Raw genomic sequence first — 16532 nt, 5'->3', positions numbered from 1 at the left:
GTGCTGAAACGCCTTTGTGGCTAGGGCAGGGTCCGCACTGCTCGGGAAACAGGGCAATGTGCCATCTGGAGAAAACGGGAGGAAAATTAGTGACAGTAACAGGAGTTCAATCGGAGAATCGCCATTGAAGTTCTGAGGAGGGAAGGACTGGTGGAGATGAAGGACTTGAGCAGTGATGTGTAACTTGTTTGAACCTACAAATATCTTCTTGAAGATCGCCAAAAAGAATGGAAAAGCTATTTAATGTTCTGTGCAGAGCTATTTTAGAAGACTTGAAATGAATAACGCTGAATATATTTGAAAAAAGTTTATCTGATATTTCTGTGTCCTGCCGTGTACTGTCGACCTTGCGTACAGACTTTGAATGAGTTTTCATATGGTACGTCAAGTACTTCCATACGTCCATCTCAAGAATTCATCTTAGTGGTCCGTCTTAGGCCTTTGCTGGGTGAAAGGAGATAAGCAGGACGTGAAATCCTAACTTAGATGACAGCAAGTTTATTGTGTGCTTAGAGCTGAGTTGATAGGCATTAGCAGCAAAGTAAGGTTGTCTGAGAAGGCTTAGTTAAAGAGAAAAGAAATAGCATTAAAATAAAAAGAACAGTTTGTAGAACACCCTTATTGATCTTTTCCTGTTCTAAGCTATCCAGGAAGATCTTCATCTTTGTCACATGTAGCACATGCTTCTGTCAAAAAATGCTTTCCTCTGCCCGTACTTTGTCCTTACTCGGCTTACCCTGTTATGTTGGGGATACTTCCACAGTTACTTCGCAGCCACTTCAGAAGTTCCATATTTTATTTTAGTGCTCCTAAGCACATACCTGTAAAGCTCCACGTTTTCCCATCTTGGAGAGAAGTGAAAATAGGTGCAGGTGCACATTCCCTATAGGAACTTTGTTTGTTGAAAACAGGCATTTATTTCCTTGATCAGGAATATCATAAAAAGTGAACGTTAATTTTTGGAATATTTTGATACCGACAATAGGTTTTGGGGTTTTGTTAGTTAAGCTGATTCCTCGTGTGGGCTAAATCAATGCCCCTTCCAAAGCTGGGGCCGTTCAAAGTGATCCAAGGTGCCTTTTTATCTTAACAGGTCAGGCAAATGCCCATTGTATCTAACCTGTTCCTAGCATCCAGATATTTTTAACATTGCCTGACTTTTACGCACGCATGCTGTCAGCAGCCAAAAATGATGGAAATTGGTCTTTGTCCTCTTGCGAATGAAATATGTGGGAACTCTTTCCTGCGATGCGATATGGAGGATGTTACATTTATCTTAGGTTAAGCAATCCAGTGACGCTTCCCTTGCTGCCTGACAAACGTTGTTGGAAACGATGAAACAACACCTAGCTTTCTGGGTTGGCTGATGGCAAGTTTTTTTTCTTTTCGAACAGGTCATCCTCTTGGATTACACAGCTCGAGTAGCAAGTGGGATGCTGGAAATCCTGCCAGCAATCTCTCCACAGTAGCAATTATGCCGGTGACTGAAGAGGTGCCACTTACGGCTTTTACTCTGGAGCTCAAGCACGCTCTCAGTGCTGTGGGTAAGAAGTGTTTACATGTTACCGTTTCACGGGAAATAAATGCTGCTTATCTTTTTAGGGAGGTACGGCCAGGTAGCTGTCATTAGTCAAAGGTGGATTCACGCTGCATTGGGGCGGGGGTAGCGGTACAGCAGTGCTCAGGATCAGCCTTTTTCATGACCTCTTGCTCCTCTGTTCCCATCCCTAACGTGCAGTTAATTTTAGTGGAAAACTCTGTGGCCTTAATGACTGAGAAATACTAGCCAATCTGTCTGGCCTCTCGCCTTGGCTGCCATCAGCACTGCTAAGGCTGCAGGCACTCCAGCGGACAAATCCCGCCGCCAGCACACCGTTCCCGTGGTGCCGTGAGAGTCTGATTCTCTCTCTCTCGTGTGTGAGAGTCTTTCAGGCTTCCTCAGTTGTATAGTTTCATACGGCAAAGGATTTCTTACACAGTTTTCTTTTCTTGAGGTAGCACAGTGAGTGGTAAGCATAAGACTTGAGGGAAGAGGCTTGTGGAGGAGATCCAGGTTGGCACTGAAAGTCCAAACTTAAGTCCTAAATCATTGTCGCATTTGTTACCAGCTTGGTTGCCTGTCTGGTGCTCACAAACCCATGTATTCAGCTCACACTTGAGTCATTAATTGCTTTATCCATTGGGGACGTCGTGTGTGCAAGTTCCTGTTGCTCACAAAACCATATATTCAGTTCACAATTCAGTTCACGCTCCGTACTACGGTTTGACATTTTCTGAACATCCTTTGCCCATCCTCATAGGCTATCAGAGATGTCTTGAGTAAATCTCCTATAGTCCTTTGATGAATTGTTAGTCTGCTATCTCATGGCTTATTATTTTGAAAAGTACAGGTTACATGATGCTTGAGGTATAACCGCTTACATTTATCGGTTATTTCCTTTTTGACCTTAAGGATATCTGGAGCTGGCCCTTATTATTCTGCTTTAAAAATCTTCTAGGTGAGCAGGCACAGGAAAAAGCTGTTGATGCTTGCACTCTTTCACCTTTTGAAATATGAATTTGTAGGCAGCTTCTGGTGGAGATGTGTTACAGTGAATACTAATTTGTGGGCGTTTGAAGATTCCCCTTATTTTGAGATGGCAGAAGAATTTTACATCCATAACGGAGCACAGATCTCAGCTGTAGCTGTATTGCTAATGGGTACTTCTTATGGATTGCTGCCAGCTTGTTTTGATGTGTGACAGCACTAGGAGCCTGTAAATAAAACAAACAGAAATTTAAGTATGTAGATGGACTATTCAGAATAAAAATAACCACGCTAGTTGAAAGCAACTGGAACGTAACAAATGAGGGGTTTTGTTATGATCACTTGGCCTTTCCTCCTTCACCCTTCTTTTTTCTTTTCTTTTCCTCAACTGACGCCTGCGTAGTGTTTGGCAGCTATAGATGGTACTATACAACCTTGGCATCTGAAGTTCTTGCCAAAGTGGAGCAGACGGCTGCAGTGGGAAGAGGAAAGTGTTTTCACACAACACAGCCAGCCATATGGTTCAAAACACAGCTGGCGGACCGAGCTCCTGGCCGTGATAGCCCCTGTCCCTCGGGTCAGCCTGTGGCTTATTCAGCCCCACAACGCTTGGAGACGGCGGTTAACCTTCTGCCAGCGCGTTACTGTGCGTGTTTGCGTGCCGTACGGTGCTGAGGGTTTCACGCAGGCTGTGGTTTTATCTTTTTTTCTTTTTTTTGCAGAAGCAGCATTCTCTCTCTCTTTTTTTTTTTTTTTTTTTTTTTTTTTATTGGTAGCTTTTGTATTTTCTCCTTTATACTATGGCTAGAAATTGTTTGGGTGTTCCTTACTGGTGCATGACAAAGTGCTCTGAGCTATGTGCCGGATGGTGCTTTGCTATGAAGAAAGGGGCTGGTCTTTGGAATGATTTTTCTTCTGCCTTCTTGCATCAAAGAAATGAAACGAGTAGTCAAGCTGGTCTTGCGAAGCAAAATTTCGGGTTATGTGGTGTTCACCTGATCGTTAGAACTGCGTCCACATTACTTGTGAGGAAATTGAAGTGTTTTATGTGGAAAGATTTGCCTCGGGGCCTCGGTGAGCCGCTGGCGTAGCGGCGCGTCGCACCTCGGCCGCCCGAGTGCCACCCGCCGCGGGCTCACATGGGCACTTGGGGCTTGGGGGTGAACTGCGATTAGACCTTAAATCTATTCATGGAGATGAGAGGCGTTATTTAATGTGCTTGCGAGGGCTTAATTGAAAATCTTTCTCTTAAGAAAGTCTCTTTCAATGCATAAGTTCCTAATTTTGAAAATAACAAGTTTCTTTGTGTAGATTTGCTGCTATTAGCATATTTTTGTTGTTTATTCTTTTGGTTTTTCTTGAACCAACTTTTTTTTAATTGTAAATTGTGATCAGATGTTGCCATTTAATACTTGACTTAACATTTGATCCATATTGTTTCGTTGCTCAGGGCTTGAAATAGGTTCCAGAGCGGTGGAGGGTAGCTGTGGTACGTGTGAGCACGTGTGGGGTGAAAGCAGTTGGGTTTAGCTTTCTATTGCAACTTAATATATTATTTTAGAAAATGCCTTACTCTTCCTATTAATACTAACGTAGATGAATATTGCAGTGGTGCCTCGAATCCCTTCGCTGCAGGTTGGAGACAAGAGGATAGAAGAAATCAGGAGAATGCAGGCAGGAATACCGAGATCATTGCAAGAGCCGTAGCCGGGAATCGGCTGCCGCGGTTGCTGCGGGGAGCCGTCGGGGTGCAGGCTGGGTTGTACCACAACCTGCAAAATTAGATTAAAGGCTGGTTTTTCTTTTCCTGGAACTGGCATTGGAAGGCTCTTGGCAGTGCTGTGAGTTGGAGCTGGTTGCAGGTTCATCTATTTAACAGGATTTCTTTTGGTAATTTTTAACTGCTATCTTATGAAAGGAGTATAAAAATAATGACAAATAGAATATCTGTCCGATAATGGAAGCTTCATAACACCATGAATTAATATATACTGTCCACAAGAATTGGAAAATTAGTCAGAATATTTTTTCTTTTCTTTTTTTCTCCCCCCAAAAACCACTTTTGCCTGTAGTGAGGCAGGACTTCTCCGTCTGGTTGCTTGACTCTGTTGTGTGGGTTTAATTATATTTTTTTAAAAATGTCTGTTTTTTAAAAATTCGTAACGGGAGCACCTCGCCTGAGCAGGCTGCTCTCCCGGGGGCTGCTTCTGGGCTCTCCCTGGGCCCAGCGCGTGCTGGCCTGGCTGTGCTGCCTTCTGCACGCAGGGAGCACCGACGTGTGGGACCACCCACAGCTTTGTCCAACCAATTTGTGCTGCTTTCTTGGAGATTTGGCCTTTCTGTGTGTCCTGGTTTCAGCTGGGATAGAGTTAATTTTCTTCTTAGTAGCTGGTAGAGTGCTGTGTTTTGGATTTAGGATGAGAATAATGTTGATAAGACACTGATGTTTTGGTTCTTGCTGAGTAGAGTTTACACTAGTCAAGGACTTTTTAGCTTCTTGTGCTCTGCCAGGTGCATAAGAAGCTGGGAGGGGGCACAGCCAGGACAGCTGACCCAGACTGGCCCAAGGGCTATTCCATACCATATGACATCATGCTCAGTATATAAGCTGGGGGAAGAAGAAGGAAGGGGGGGACATTCGGAGGGATGGCGTTTGTCTTCCCAAGTCACCGTTACGCGTGATGGAGCCCTGCTGTCCTGGGGAGGGCTGCACACCTGCCTGCCGATGGGAAGGAGAGAATGAATTCCTTGCTTTGCTTTGCTTGTGCGTGCGGCTTTTGCTTTACCTATTAAACTGTCTTTATCTCAACCCATGAGTTTTCTCACTTTTACTCTTCCGATTCTCTCCCCCATCCCACCGGGGGGGAGTAAGCGAGCGGCTGTGTGGTGCTTAGTTGCTGGCTGGGGTTAAACCACGACACTGTGGTTTATGATAATTCAGATATTTTTTTCTGGACAGCGTGATTGTGTCCCAGTTAAATACTGAGGGATGTTCCTGTTTCCATGGCGTTTGTTCTGTTAAAAGCTGGACGGTGAGGCAGTTACTTGGTATCTGGCAGCACTCACTCTACATGAATCTGCCTTCATCTTGAGACAGGTATAAATGTAAAATGTGATCTGAGCATTGAGGAGAGAGCAGGAAAGTCCTGCAGAGCACGGTGAACCGGAGGCAACGTCGCTGCTTCCTCACTCCGTTTGCCCGCATGCTTCAGTGTAGAAGCCCGTTCTTTGAATTTGGTCTTTGGGTCTCCAAAGGAGGAGGATGTAGAATATAAAACTTCCAAAAAGCAAGGACAGAATTTTCCGCTTCTGAACTGGAGTGAAATGAAGGCGGGCAATTTTTACTGCTGAGAAAAGTTGCAGGTTAGCATAACCATGCCGATGAATTCTGGCCAAGGTTCGTGATGTCTATTCTTATTCTTATTCTTATTCTTATTCTTATTCTTATTCTTATTCTTATTCTTTTCCCCCTTAATCCTGGTAGAGCTGAGAGCATCTCTGATCAAAAAAACCTCTTTGCAGTATTCAGATTTTTAAAAAGTATTTGCCTAACTATTTCTTTGTTCTTTTACTGAGACCAGCTAAATGATACCACATGGCTGTGCAAATCTGGTTGTATGTGGGAGCCCTCTGATCATATATAATTTCAAACTGAGGCAGAGAGGGATTGAAATGCAACATATGTGTTTCTCTCCTTCCTTTCTGCCCTTTAAATATAAGCTTTCTTTTAATTTCTAAAAATGTATAATGTATTGGAAAGCTTACTGAAGTATCTTTACTAATAATTTATTGGAGTGTTTTATTGTAGTTCTGCCTGAACTTCTTTCTTTACGCACAGATTGGGTTTAAACGTTAAGTGTTTAATGTGGTGCCTGGACCCCGGCACAACTTGGTAGTTTTTGCTAGGCGAGATCTTCTGACACTGGGACATCAAACTCATTTTTCAGTTCTGTCTCTTTGACACATAATTTTGTAGACTTTTATTAGGCCAAATATAAATTCTCTTTGGATGAAGTCCAGGCAAGTAAGTTTGCTGTGCTAAATTTTTTTCCACAGTGCCTTTTGTACTGGGCAGTATCTTTTTGTGTGAGTATTTTTTCCAGGTGAGGTGGATTTGCAACCATTTCTAACCATCACAGATCAGTCCTTGACCTCTGGGCCTCTGATTTCCCTGGGCAACTTTTTGACCATGTTTTATTAGACTTAGAACTAGGGTATCTGTATTCCCGCTCCTTCACATCGTATGAAATTGGTGTTATGTGGAAAAAAAAAAAAAATTACAAAAGCGAGTACCATGCTCGTCTTTGGAAAGAAAGGGAGAGTTGTCTCTCTTGTGTGGTACTTATCTCTTTACTGGGGCGGGATTTGAGCTTGGAAGCCTTGCTGAAGGGCTGTCTCAACCTCTTGAGTGCCCTATATTCTTAAAAGATAAAATGAACTAGACTCCGATATCAGCATTTTTTTTTCTCCTCACTTCTCTTTCATGGGCTTGTAGTTCTGTACTGAAAATCAGACGACTCTAGAGTACCGATTTAGATGCTCCATGAGGTTTCCCCATGAATCATGATCCTCTGTGCCTGGGGGTAAGACCACCGCCGTGCCGCGTTTTCTCACCGAAAGCGTGTAAAATCTGAGATTCAGAATCCCAGTGAGTTCACCGAAAGAAAAATCCCCCAGGGGCTATTAAAAGTCACCACCTCTGGCCTGAGAAATTCATTGAACTGCGAATTGCTGGCGGCTTGGAGAATGTCATTAAGTTTTCCTCGCTCTAATACTCTTCCCCAGCAATCTGCTGCTGGTCGCAGTCAGGGAGACACTACTGGGCTTAGATAAAAATTTAATGTTACCTCGTGTCACCTCTCCTATGTTCTTAACTTTGAGCTATTCACCCCGTGTCTGATCGTACCGAAAGGGAACAGTCCCCGAAGGGTGCAGGCGGCTGCTGGAGAAGGGAGGGATGTTTTCGTGATGCCAGCTGCAGCTGTAGATCGCCTGCGAGGCCGCTGGCAGGTGTGGAGCGAGCGTCACTAGGTGATGGTGCGCAACCATGATAGTGCGCGTTGAGGATGCGGCAACACGTCGTCGCGGACGTTCCTGCCTGCTGGTGAGGCCGTTTGAGGGGGTATGTACTTGAGAATGGCTTTTATTACTTTGTTGCTCTCAGCAGTTTAGTTTAAATAACACTTTCGGTCATTCTGTTTTATGCACTTGAGAACACATATGTTGGTGTTCTTGATCACATTAATGGAGCGTTATTTAATGGTTGATTAATTGGGAGCTTGCTAGAAATTGGAAGCGTAGAGCAGATGGTTGTTATTTCTGAAGCAAAATAGAGTTGGTTCAGTTGGAAGCATCACCATGTTCTGTGCTGGGGATGAATAAGGGTCTGGGCGCCTTCATCCCGCGCTGCCGGTGGGCAGAGGGGATGCTGGGCACGCTCCTGAGCCCGCGCAGCTGTGGGTCTGTCTGTATACACGTGTTTGTGGCACGTACTGTGAACTGCTTCTTTTCCACATGCAAAAGCGAGATGAGAGGACGTGATTTCTGAAGTCTATGCCTCTCCAAGGCTCTTTGGATGCTTGATGGGGATGTGTTGTCCTCATTCAAGATATCTGTAGGTGACGTAGCCATCACCTTGACTAATGTAAAGCTGCACTCCAGCTCTACAAAGCCTGCCTCTCGCCTTGTATGAAAGCCGTTTGCTGGGTTTAATGGTTTCCCCTTAGGACATGTGCCCCCAGCGCATCAGATGGGTACGGTGCACTCCACGCTCCTTTGCTGATGCTCTTGGATCTCAGTGACCGGCTGCAGGGAGGTAATGGGCAAATGCAGAGGTGGAGCATGCTGTTCCCATCTCGTCCTTAGTCTCTCTTACTTGACATTTTTATTGCATTCCTCAGCTCATTTTACATTCCTGGCTGTTTGTCTTTGCCTACTAAACTTCCACCAGTGTCATAAAGCTTTGTAAGTCACATATCCTGGAAGAATATTTGGTCTACATATCATTTCTATTTTGCTGAGAACTTTGACACATTAACGAACACAAATGATAACTTTGCTGTTGAAGGCTTTTTCAAAATTTACCTGCCCTCTCTCCCTTGCTGTCTTCATAGCATGCGATGTCACGGGTATTTCTTCCAGGAGACCTCTCCTAATCCCGTTACCCCATCCAAAGTTGTGCTAGCCCAGCTGTTTGTGAGGCTGAATGGTGAACCAGATCAAAGAATCTACCAATGCTAAAAATTAAGGATAAAAACCCTCACAAGCGTTGGGTCTGTTACCTGCAGGCAGATGGTTCAAGGAGCACAAACGGAGGAGCAGCACAGATGCAGGAGCGATGGGCAGGTTAAACCAGTCCAGGTCTTGAAAAGCTTATGAACCAATTCCCTCTACTTTGGACTTGTTGCTTTTGTAGGAGCCAACTCCCATAAACTTTATTGGAGGATGAGGAAATTAAATTCTACTCTTAAGTCATCCTCCTCCTGCGCTTACTTAACCGGCTTTTACTTTTTATCTTTTGGTCTCCACTTATGGGATATTTTTGTCCATTTTTGCTTGCTTTTCCTTCATCATCAGCGTAACAAAGAGCAAACGTTATTTGGTTGTGTGAAAATACAAGATGAAAAAATCATACTTTTGAGTTTTTTTTTAAAATCTGACACTAAAGTGCGTTCAAACAGTGTGACGCCTTCGCAGGAGGAGTCGAGCGCTGGGGGGGACGTGAGGTGGCCCCGAGGGTCAGGGTGCCCAGCGCCCGGGACTGTGCTTGCGGGTTTTGCTTTTTGAGCAAATAAGTGTGAAATTGCCAGCTTTTACCACGTTGTTCATTCGTGGTTCCTTGATTTTTACTAAACACATTAAGCCATGCTGCTTTATTAATGCCTTGAGAGACCTCACATAATTAAGTGTTTTGTTATTTCGTACATAAATTCCTGTTCTTTTATTAATGAAAAAAATGAAGGCTTGCATTACGAAAACATTAACACAAAGCGACTGCTCTTTCATGTTTTGTAAATGTGAATTTCTCTCTCAATATGAGACAGATAATCTTTTCTTTAGGTATGAGGTTAACCCCTTAAGTTTCCTTTTCTTTGCTTTTTTGTATTTAGCTGCAGTTATTTTGCAACCTCCACCACATATGGCATGTATTGCTGCTGCGATATAATCGCTAATAAGAAAAATAAACGAAAGTGCCTGCAAGAAACTTTGTGTGCACCAAAATTCACCTCAGATCTAACGTTGTTGCCAGATGTGTGTATGCCTGTCCGCAGTGGAAGCAGCGTCAATCGGACTGTGCCCCACCGATTTGGGAGTCTTTCTCCCCGGGGTTGGGGGTGGTATAGGTTGGCACGTTGAATAAGAAGTGGTACTACTGTAGAGAGCTTTAGGATTCATCTGGGAAGTTGGTTCAGTGCGGGATGAACAAATGGTGTATTTCAGTAGGTCAGTGAAATAGCTTTTTTTTCTTTGAAAGCCGATTCCTGGGCTTTCTACTGTTGCAAAAGGTACGCGATGTTCTGAATGTTGTGTTTGTGAAAATGCAGCTGCAGTAGAACCCGGCATCCTACGTGACACCGCGAATGCGATAAACGAGTTTGTAGGCTGTGACTAATGCCGTGACAGAGCTCTGGGAATACGGAGAATGGGAAAATGTTATTGTAGAGAAGCGTGAAAATTTTTGTGAAGACTTTGTGCCAGCTCTTTCTTCCGCAACACCTCTGATCAATGCGCTGATCCGTCACCATCTTCAACGCAAATTCAGAGCTGCATTTGTTACAGCTACATTTTCTCAATACGGTTCGTCAGGAGCTGCGTGGCAGGTGTTCACATATGAAACGTCTTGTTCTTCCAGGTCCTGCTTTGCTGCTCACCAGTGACAACATCAAACAGCGACTTGGTTCTGCGGCGCTGGATAGGTACCTGCCCTCATTAATACTTGTGAAAAAATGCAGAAAGATACTTTGCTGGTCTTATAAACATACAGTGGGAATAAAATCCTGTGTTCTAACATATATTGTGCTTTCTCATCAAAGTGTTTAAGACGACAATGTTTCGAGACCGTTTGGTTCAAATGTGGGTGTTTTTCCGTAGTTCCTTTCTCACTTGTGGAACTGGAAAAGCTGAATTGCTCCAAGTGGGTATTGTGTACTCATCCTTGGGGATGCCATGGAAGCCTTACTGAAGTTAGGCATCACTGCATCCTCTTTCCTCTGTGTATGTATCTAGAGGTATAAATAATGGGGAAATAAAGAAAGCATGAGCCTGGAAATGTGGGCAGATAAGGCTCTTAGGCTGGATGAGCGAGAGATGCAGGTCTCTGATGCCCTTCAGGTTTTGTGCTTGACATGTAAGATTTCTCTCTGCTCTGTTAGGAGCTGTGATATAAAACCGTTTGAATTTGCTTTTTCTCTTTCCTGTCCCCAGTATCCACGAATACCGACTGACTAGCTGGCTGGGCCAGCAGGAGGACATTCACCGTATTGTGCTCTACCAGGCGGACAGCACCCTTACGCCCTGGACGCAACGCTGCATCCGGCAGGCTGACTGCATCTTAATCGTCGGACTGGGAGACCAGGAGCCTACTGTTGGAGAGGTGTGGAGATAGCTCATTCCCCTATTTGCAGTGTTAACAAAGAAGGTTGTTTCATACACATGAATTTTCCTGGGTTTAATACCCACTGAGGCATAAATAATGAAATATTCCCGAGATGTGTGTTATAAATAGAAAAAGAATTGAATGAGGATCCTCTGAAATGGCAAGTTGTATTTCCAGCTAGGTTCTTCTCCTCTAAAGAGTCATTTTGGGCAATGGAAAATCAGAAGCCAAATTGCTTTGAAGCGATACGGCTATTGCGTTTCTGTCCAGAATTTTTTTGTGGGATCTCCAAATAGAGAGAGAAAAATCTTTTCTGCTTGGATGGAATTCGTGGTGCGTGCCTAGGAAAAACTAGGTATAAATTGTATTGCATGAATAATTTAATGTATTTTATTACAGATTGTAAGCTGGTTTGTTTTTTTCCTCCTTTATTATCTATTTTTATTTTTGATATTTTATTACCAAAGTTTGTTGACCAGGCATATGAATTCCGCAAGAAATTTAAAAATGAGGTCACAAGTGGCTTTTTTTAGGATTGTGAAGTGCTAAGTCTGACCTCCAGAGAGCCTGGGACTGTTACCATCTGCAGCGTTCTTGTGTGTCACTTTGTGTTGGTTCTCCATGGCTGTATGTGGGAGGCAGGAAGCACGGGAAAGGCAAGTCTCCATCGGTTGCCTAAAACAACAAAAAAATAAAAATAAGGAATGCAAGGAGGAAAAAGCGGTCTGATTGGAAGTGAAAGCACAAAATGTGCTGAACATTTGTAGGTATGACTCGGGAAGCAATCTCATTTTGCATGCACAGCGTGTGTCTGTGCTGTGCATTTAATGGTGTATGGTTTAGGTGAAAAGCATTCATTTTTAAGTAGTCAGGTTTGAATCCTTGTCTGGTTTTAGAGTTCTGTATGCCAGGTAAGGCCACAGCTAACAGCATAGTTGTCTAAATCAATCTTGTTTGAGGGTTCTTGGTGTGCGTAGTTGTCTGCAGATTCAGATAGGAATAGAGGTGAGATGTACAGATATGTGTGTGTATATAAATATGTATTTCACAACACAGTATTCTGTTAAACTGATACTGGAACAATAAATACCTGACGCCCTCGTTCCTTTGGTGTGTATAATGTGCTGCAGCTGGAGAGGATGCTGGAGAACACCGCCGTCCGAGCCCAGAAGCAACTCGTCCTGCTCCATAAGGAGGATGGGCCTCTCCCTTCCCGAACTGTGGAATGGCTCAACATGCGGAGCTGGTGTTCTGCTCATCTTCATCTCCACTGTCCACGCAGAGTCTTTTCCAAAAGGAGCCTGCCCAAGCTGGTAAGAGAGTCTTGCTTTGGTGGCTGGTCCCTTAGCTGTAGTACCTTACTTGTAATCCGTGTATCGAAGGTAATCTGAGATAACGTTATTACGTGATATTGTGATGTGCAACTGGCCATTACACAGATAGTGTTCTCTTGAATCTGTTTGGCCTCTATTTACTATAGGAAACAGGGATAAGGGGCTCATGTCTTCCTTATGGATGCATACTCGGCTTGGCTGAAGGCAGTAAGTACTATCTCAAGGTCACGTTGATAGGCGCGTACACGCGGTAGAGTCCCTTTCATTGGGAGGATCCCCATGCTTGTGAAAATCGTGTTAGAAGTAAAGCAGAGGCAGACTTGGGATGCTTCCCAGTCACTTCAAATTCTTGTCAAGAAAAAGAAATAGCTACAAAGAAAATGCTGTACTACGATGAAATTCTCCCAGCTACTATGAAAGTATGAGACATGATCACGAGAACTGTTTGGATAGTTCATTAACCCTCTTTTCGTTTGAAAAACAGCTATCCCCTTTTTAACAGGATGCTGTTGGCTGGTGGTGTAGACTCTACCCTGCCTTTAGCATGACCTTCTTCTGCCTCTCTTCTGCAGATAGAGATGTACGAACGCGTATTCCAGAAACCGCCAGACCGTCACTCTGACTTTTCTCGCCTGGCTCGTGTTCTGACTGGAAACGCCATTGCGCTGGTCCTTGGGGGCGGAGGAGCAAGGTAGGTGGCTTCTCCTGGGCACGCTGGTGCATTGCTGCCAGATCCTAGAGCACCACGGTCACTGGGCTGTGACAAATTCTTCAGGATAACGGGCAGCCTGTAAAATCAGCGCTGTTCTGTGAGCAGCGTTCGGGGAAGACACTGAGGAGTTGCTTTTCTTATGCAAACTTAACCTGCTGTATGGGTTTGTGCTTGGATTTCTGCAGAAGGAATGTGAGTGTTTCCGACCTCTTGAGACTTCTCGTAAGTTGGGCTTAATACCAGGAGATGACCAGGGCACTAAATATGACTCTTGGTTCTTTTGTTGGCCTACGCTATGGATTTCCCGCCCCCCCCCCCCATGGATTCTTATATTAGAAAATGGGTCACAATATTTCAAAGGCCTCCAAAGCTCTTCAAAGTTTGAACAGCAAGAGGAATTATGTCCTCTAATGGACAAATGTTCTCTTTATAATCACCCAAAACCCCAGGTAACGATACGCTTCTGTCAACCTTACTTTACAGAAAGATTGTATTTTTGCAGACGGGGGGCAAGGTGTGTGCTGAACACTCTATTAGAATTCCATCTGAATTCCTGGTGAGCTTTGGAAATAAATTATTACTGACATTTTTCTTTGGAATCCCTTTTTACTTTGAGAGTTTTATGTTGAGACAGAGTTTAGTAGCCCTTTGTCTCAAGAGAGCGCCATCTTCGTTGTCTTCATCACTATGTCCTTGAAGCCCTTGTTTAAAACAGTGCTTTGAAATACTGCTCTCAAAAATAAAAAATATAACTTGCACATAGTCTGTCTATTTAAATCCATGGAAATATCACATTTTTGTCTTTGGGCCAGTGCGTGCTTTGGGGGGAGTATTCACCACAGTAAAGGTTAGAGCTCCTTTGTGGCAGCTTGTTCTGATGAGTCACTTGATGCTGAGACAACCGCTGCTTCGGCTGTTTCTTTGAGCGTCTGCAAAGTTGCCTTTATCCTGCTTGCTTTCACAGTTGTCTCACCTAAGATGATTTCAGTATTTCATTTCTGAGATAAGCAGTATCCTGTGGAGACACAAAGTAAAACAGAGGAGGGGAGCTTCTACTTAATCTGGGTATCTCAGAAGGCTTCTAATCAGCTGATGGGAAGCACTCATGGGTTTGGGGGATTTTTTGTTACAAGCTGTCTGGTATCTCTGTCTCTACTGAAGCCTGTGTCATGCTAAAATATGTGCACTTCTGTATTTCTGGCAGCACATTTTGCTCATTCCCTTCCTTTCTTCCTTCTGTAAACACTGCTGTAATTTTTGCCAAAGTATTTATTTTTTTTTGTTCTACCACTTAATTTGCAAGCTACCACCTGCTGGTTTTCAAGAGCAGAGGTAAGAAGGAGCAGGGTTACGGAGCCTGTTTGTTGGTCCTGTGTTGTCCTCCTCCGCAAATCTGAACCGCTGCACTGCTACTGTGTTGGCTTTAGGATTTCTGGATGCAAACCACCCATTCAGCAACGTGACCGTGTCCCATTGGCCATTAATTTGCTCATTTCTGCATCCATGCAATATGGAGAAGTTTAAGAGGATTAAATGGCGGAATGGATAAATACGGTGATTTCTTCTTTCTCTGAAACCTTATTTGTCGTGGTCTAAAATGTTTTTTCTGGGGGTTCAGGCTGGCACGTGGATGGTGTCAGCATTGTGCTTCCAGTGGAAAGGTACTTGTATGCTATTTCTGTAACTGAATTGTCATCTAAATTGTGGCTAGGCAAAAGATTGGGATTTTTTTAAAAATTGTTTTCGAAGTGAGGCTATAATTAAGACTCTGGGGAAAGCATGAAGTTACTCTGAACTCTGTAAAAATCTGCCTTTGGAAGGTTCACAGGTCAAAGTAAGTTCTTAGGTCCCTATCTCTACTAGCAAGGGAATTTCAAGAGATTATGCACTAGGTACTTAAAATCATCCTGTGACTAAAGCCCATTCCGGCTAAAAACATCTTGATGGGTCACTGCACAGCCTCTTGATGGGTAGCGTAGCCTTGGGATAAGGTACTACACAAAGTAACCTCCTACGTTGTTCTAGAAGCATGAATCATACTGGTCACAAGAACCAGAGAGTGAATGGTTACAGGGTGCTGGCTGGTGGTTATTTCTGTTAAAGGTATCGTGTTCTGTGACTCCAGTAATATCAATTATTTAGTTGTTATTTTGGGAGTGTTTGTCTGGCTTCCCAGTGACAGTTAGTTTGGGAGGTTTTGCCAGAGTAGCTTCCTAGTAATTATCTTTGTGGTTTGTCATGACAAAAGGCGCATAGGAACTAAAGGTTTTCTTTCCCTTGTGAATATAAAAATAAAACAAATCAAAGTGATACAGTTCTAAAATTATAGTGTTTTGCTTTTGCTAAGTGCTAACTTAATTTCAGTTAGAAACATTGTGGAGTTTGAGGGAAGGAAAGGGGATTTGCGTTTGGAAAAATTATACCTTTGAAATGTAGTCGCAAGAATAATGACGCGGCAAACCCTGCAGCAAAGGCGTAAACCCTCCCATAAATCATTCTCATGACCTTTAGCCATCCCACACGCAGCCTACCCTTTCTTTGCTTTTCTATAGTTGTCTTAGCAAAACTGTTTGAAAACTAAAATTTATGGGGAGTAAATAATGAATACAGAAATATCTGGGAATCCCTAGGGCTTTGGAAAAAAAACAGGTCGTGCTGTTTCAGAAGACTGACTTAAGCAAAATTGCGATGACAGGCTTTGTCGTTGATTATAATGTCATTATTCTAGGAGTGAATTTGGTCCAACGTGCCTATTCCACGTAGGCATAAAAATACAAAGCATTAGCCCTGTTCCGGTTTGGTTATTTTGATGAGAAGCTGTATTTGCAGTAACGCACGTGATAGAAATACATGACGTGCATAAGATAGAAGGAAGGAGCTATTGTTAAAAGAAGTGACTTGCCTTTTTTGGATGTGCTATCTAAAAGAAAGCATAATAATCAGCTGCACGTTCATGCTGGGAAGGAGCGCACGTGGTGCCAGAGACCTTTAGCAGCTGGTGCGCGTGCAGCCCGCGCGTCCTGCCCCGTCCGCGCTACGTGACGCGCGGGTGGACGGGGCTCTGCAGCTCTCCCTGCCTTTCCCTTCCCTCCGCTGCCCTTTCCTTCAGGCAGAGCATTTAAGCCTTCCCCGAGGAGCTGCTGTTGAAGGATATTTGTAGATATTTCATCACGGCATCTTTTCTTTTCTCCTTTTTCCATTTAGCTTTCTCCTCTAACTTGTTATTTCACCTCAACTCTTGATATGTCAGGTAGGTTTTTTTCCACAGCGCTTTCTTGCTGACTCTAAGGATTTGACTCAGACTCACGCCTTTTCATTCTGGGCAGTTGGCCTGTTTCATCAGCTTGTTCTTTCTGCCTTTTC

General features: G+C 43.7%; 1 protein-coding gene across 7 annotated transcripts in view; it reads left to right on the top strand.

Annotated features, from left to right (window-relative positions):
• PNPLA7 (patatin like domain 7, lysophospholipase) overlaps nt 1-16532 on the top strand; it is a 128606-nt gene that overhangs the window by 62998 nt on the left and 49076 nt on the right. For all 7 annotated transcript variants that reach the window (XM_082327179.1, XM_082327177.1, XM_082327178.1 and 4 more), the window contains 5 exons: nt 1395-1544; nt 10380-10443; nt 10952-11120; nt 12254-12436; nt 13030-13148. In XM_082327179.1, coding sequence (XP_082183305.1) covers nt 1395-1544; nt 10380-10443; nt 10952-11120; nt 12254-12436; nt 13030-13148 — 685 coding nt within the window. The remainder of the gene's footprint in view (nt 1-1394; nt 1545-10379; nt 10444-10951; nt 11121-12253; nt 12437-13029; nt 13149-16532) is intronic.

This window comes from Platalea leucorodia (genome assembly GCF_965183815.1).
Source record: "Platalea leucorodia genome assembly, chromosome: 15".
Taxonomy (NCBI): Eukaryota; Metazoa; Chordata; class Aves; order Pelecaniformes; family Threskiornithidae; genus Platalea; species Platalea leucorodia.
The sequence above is the reverse complement of the archived record's forward strand: the minus strand, read 5'-3'. Positions and strand labels throughout refer to the sequence as shown.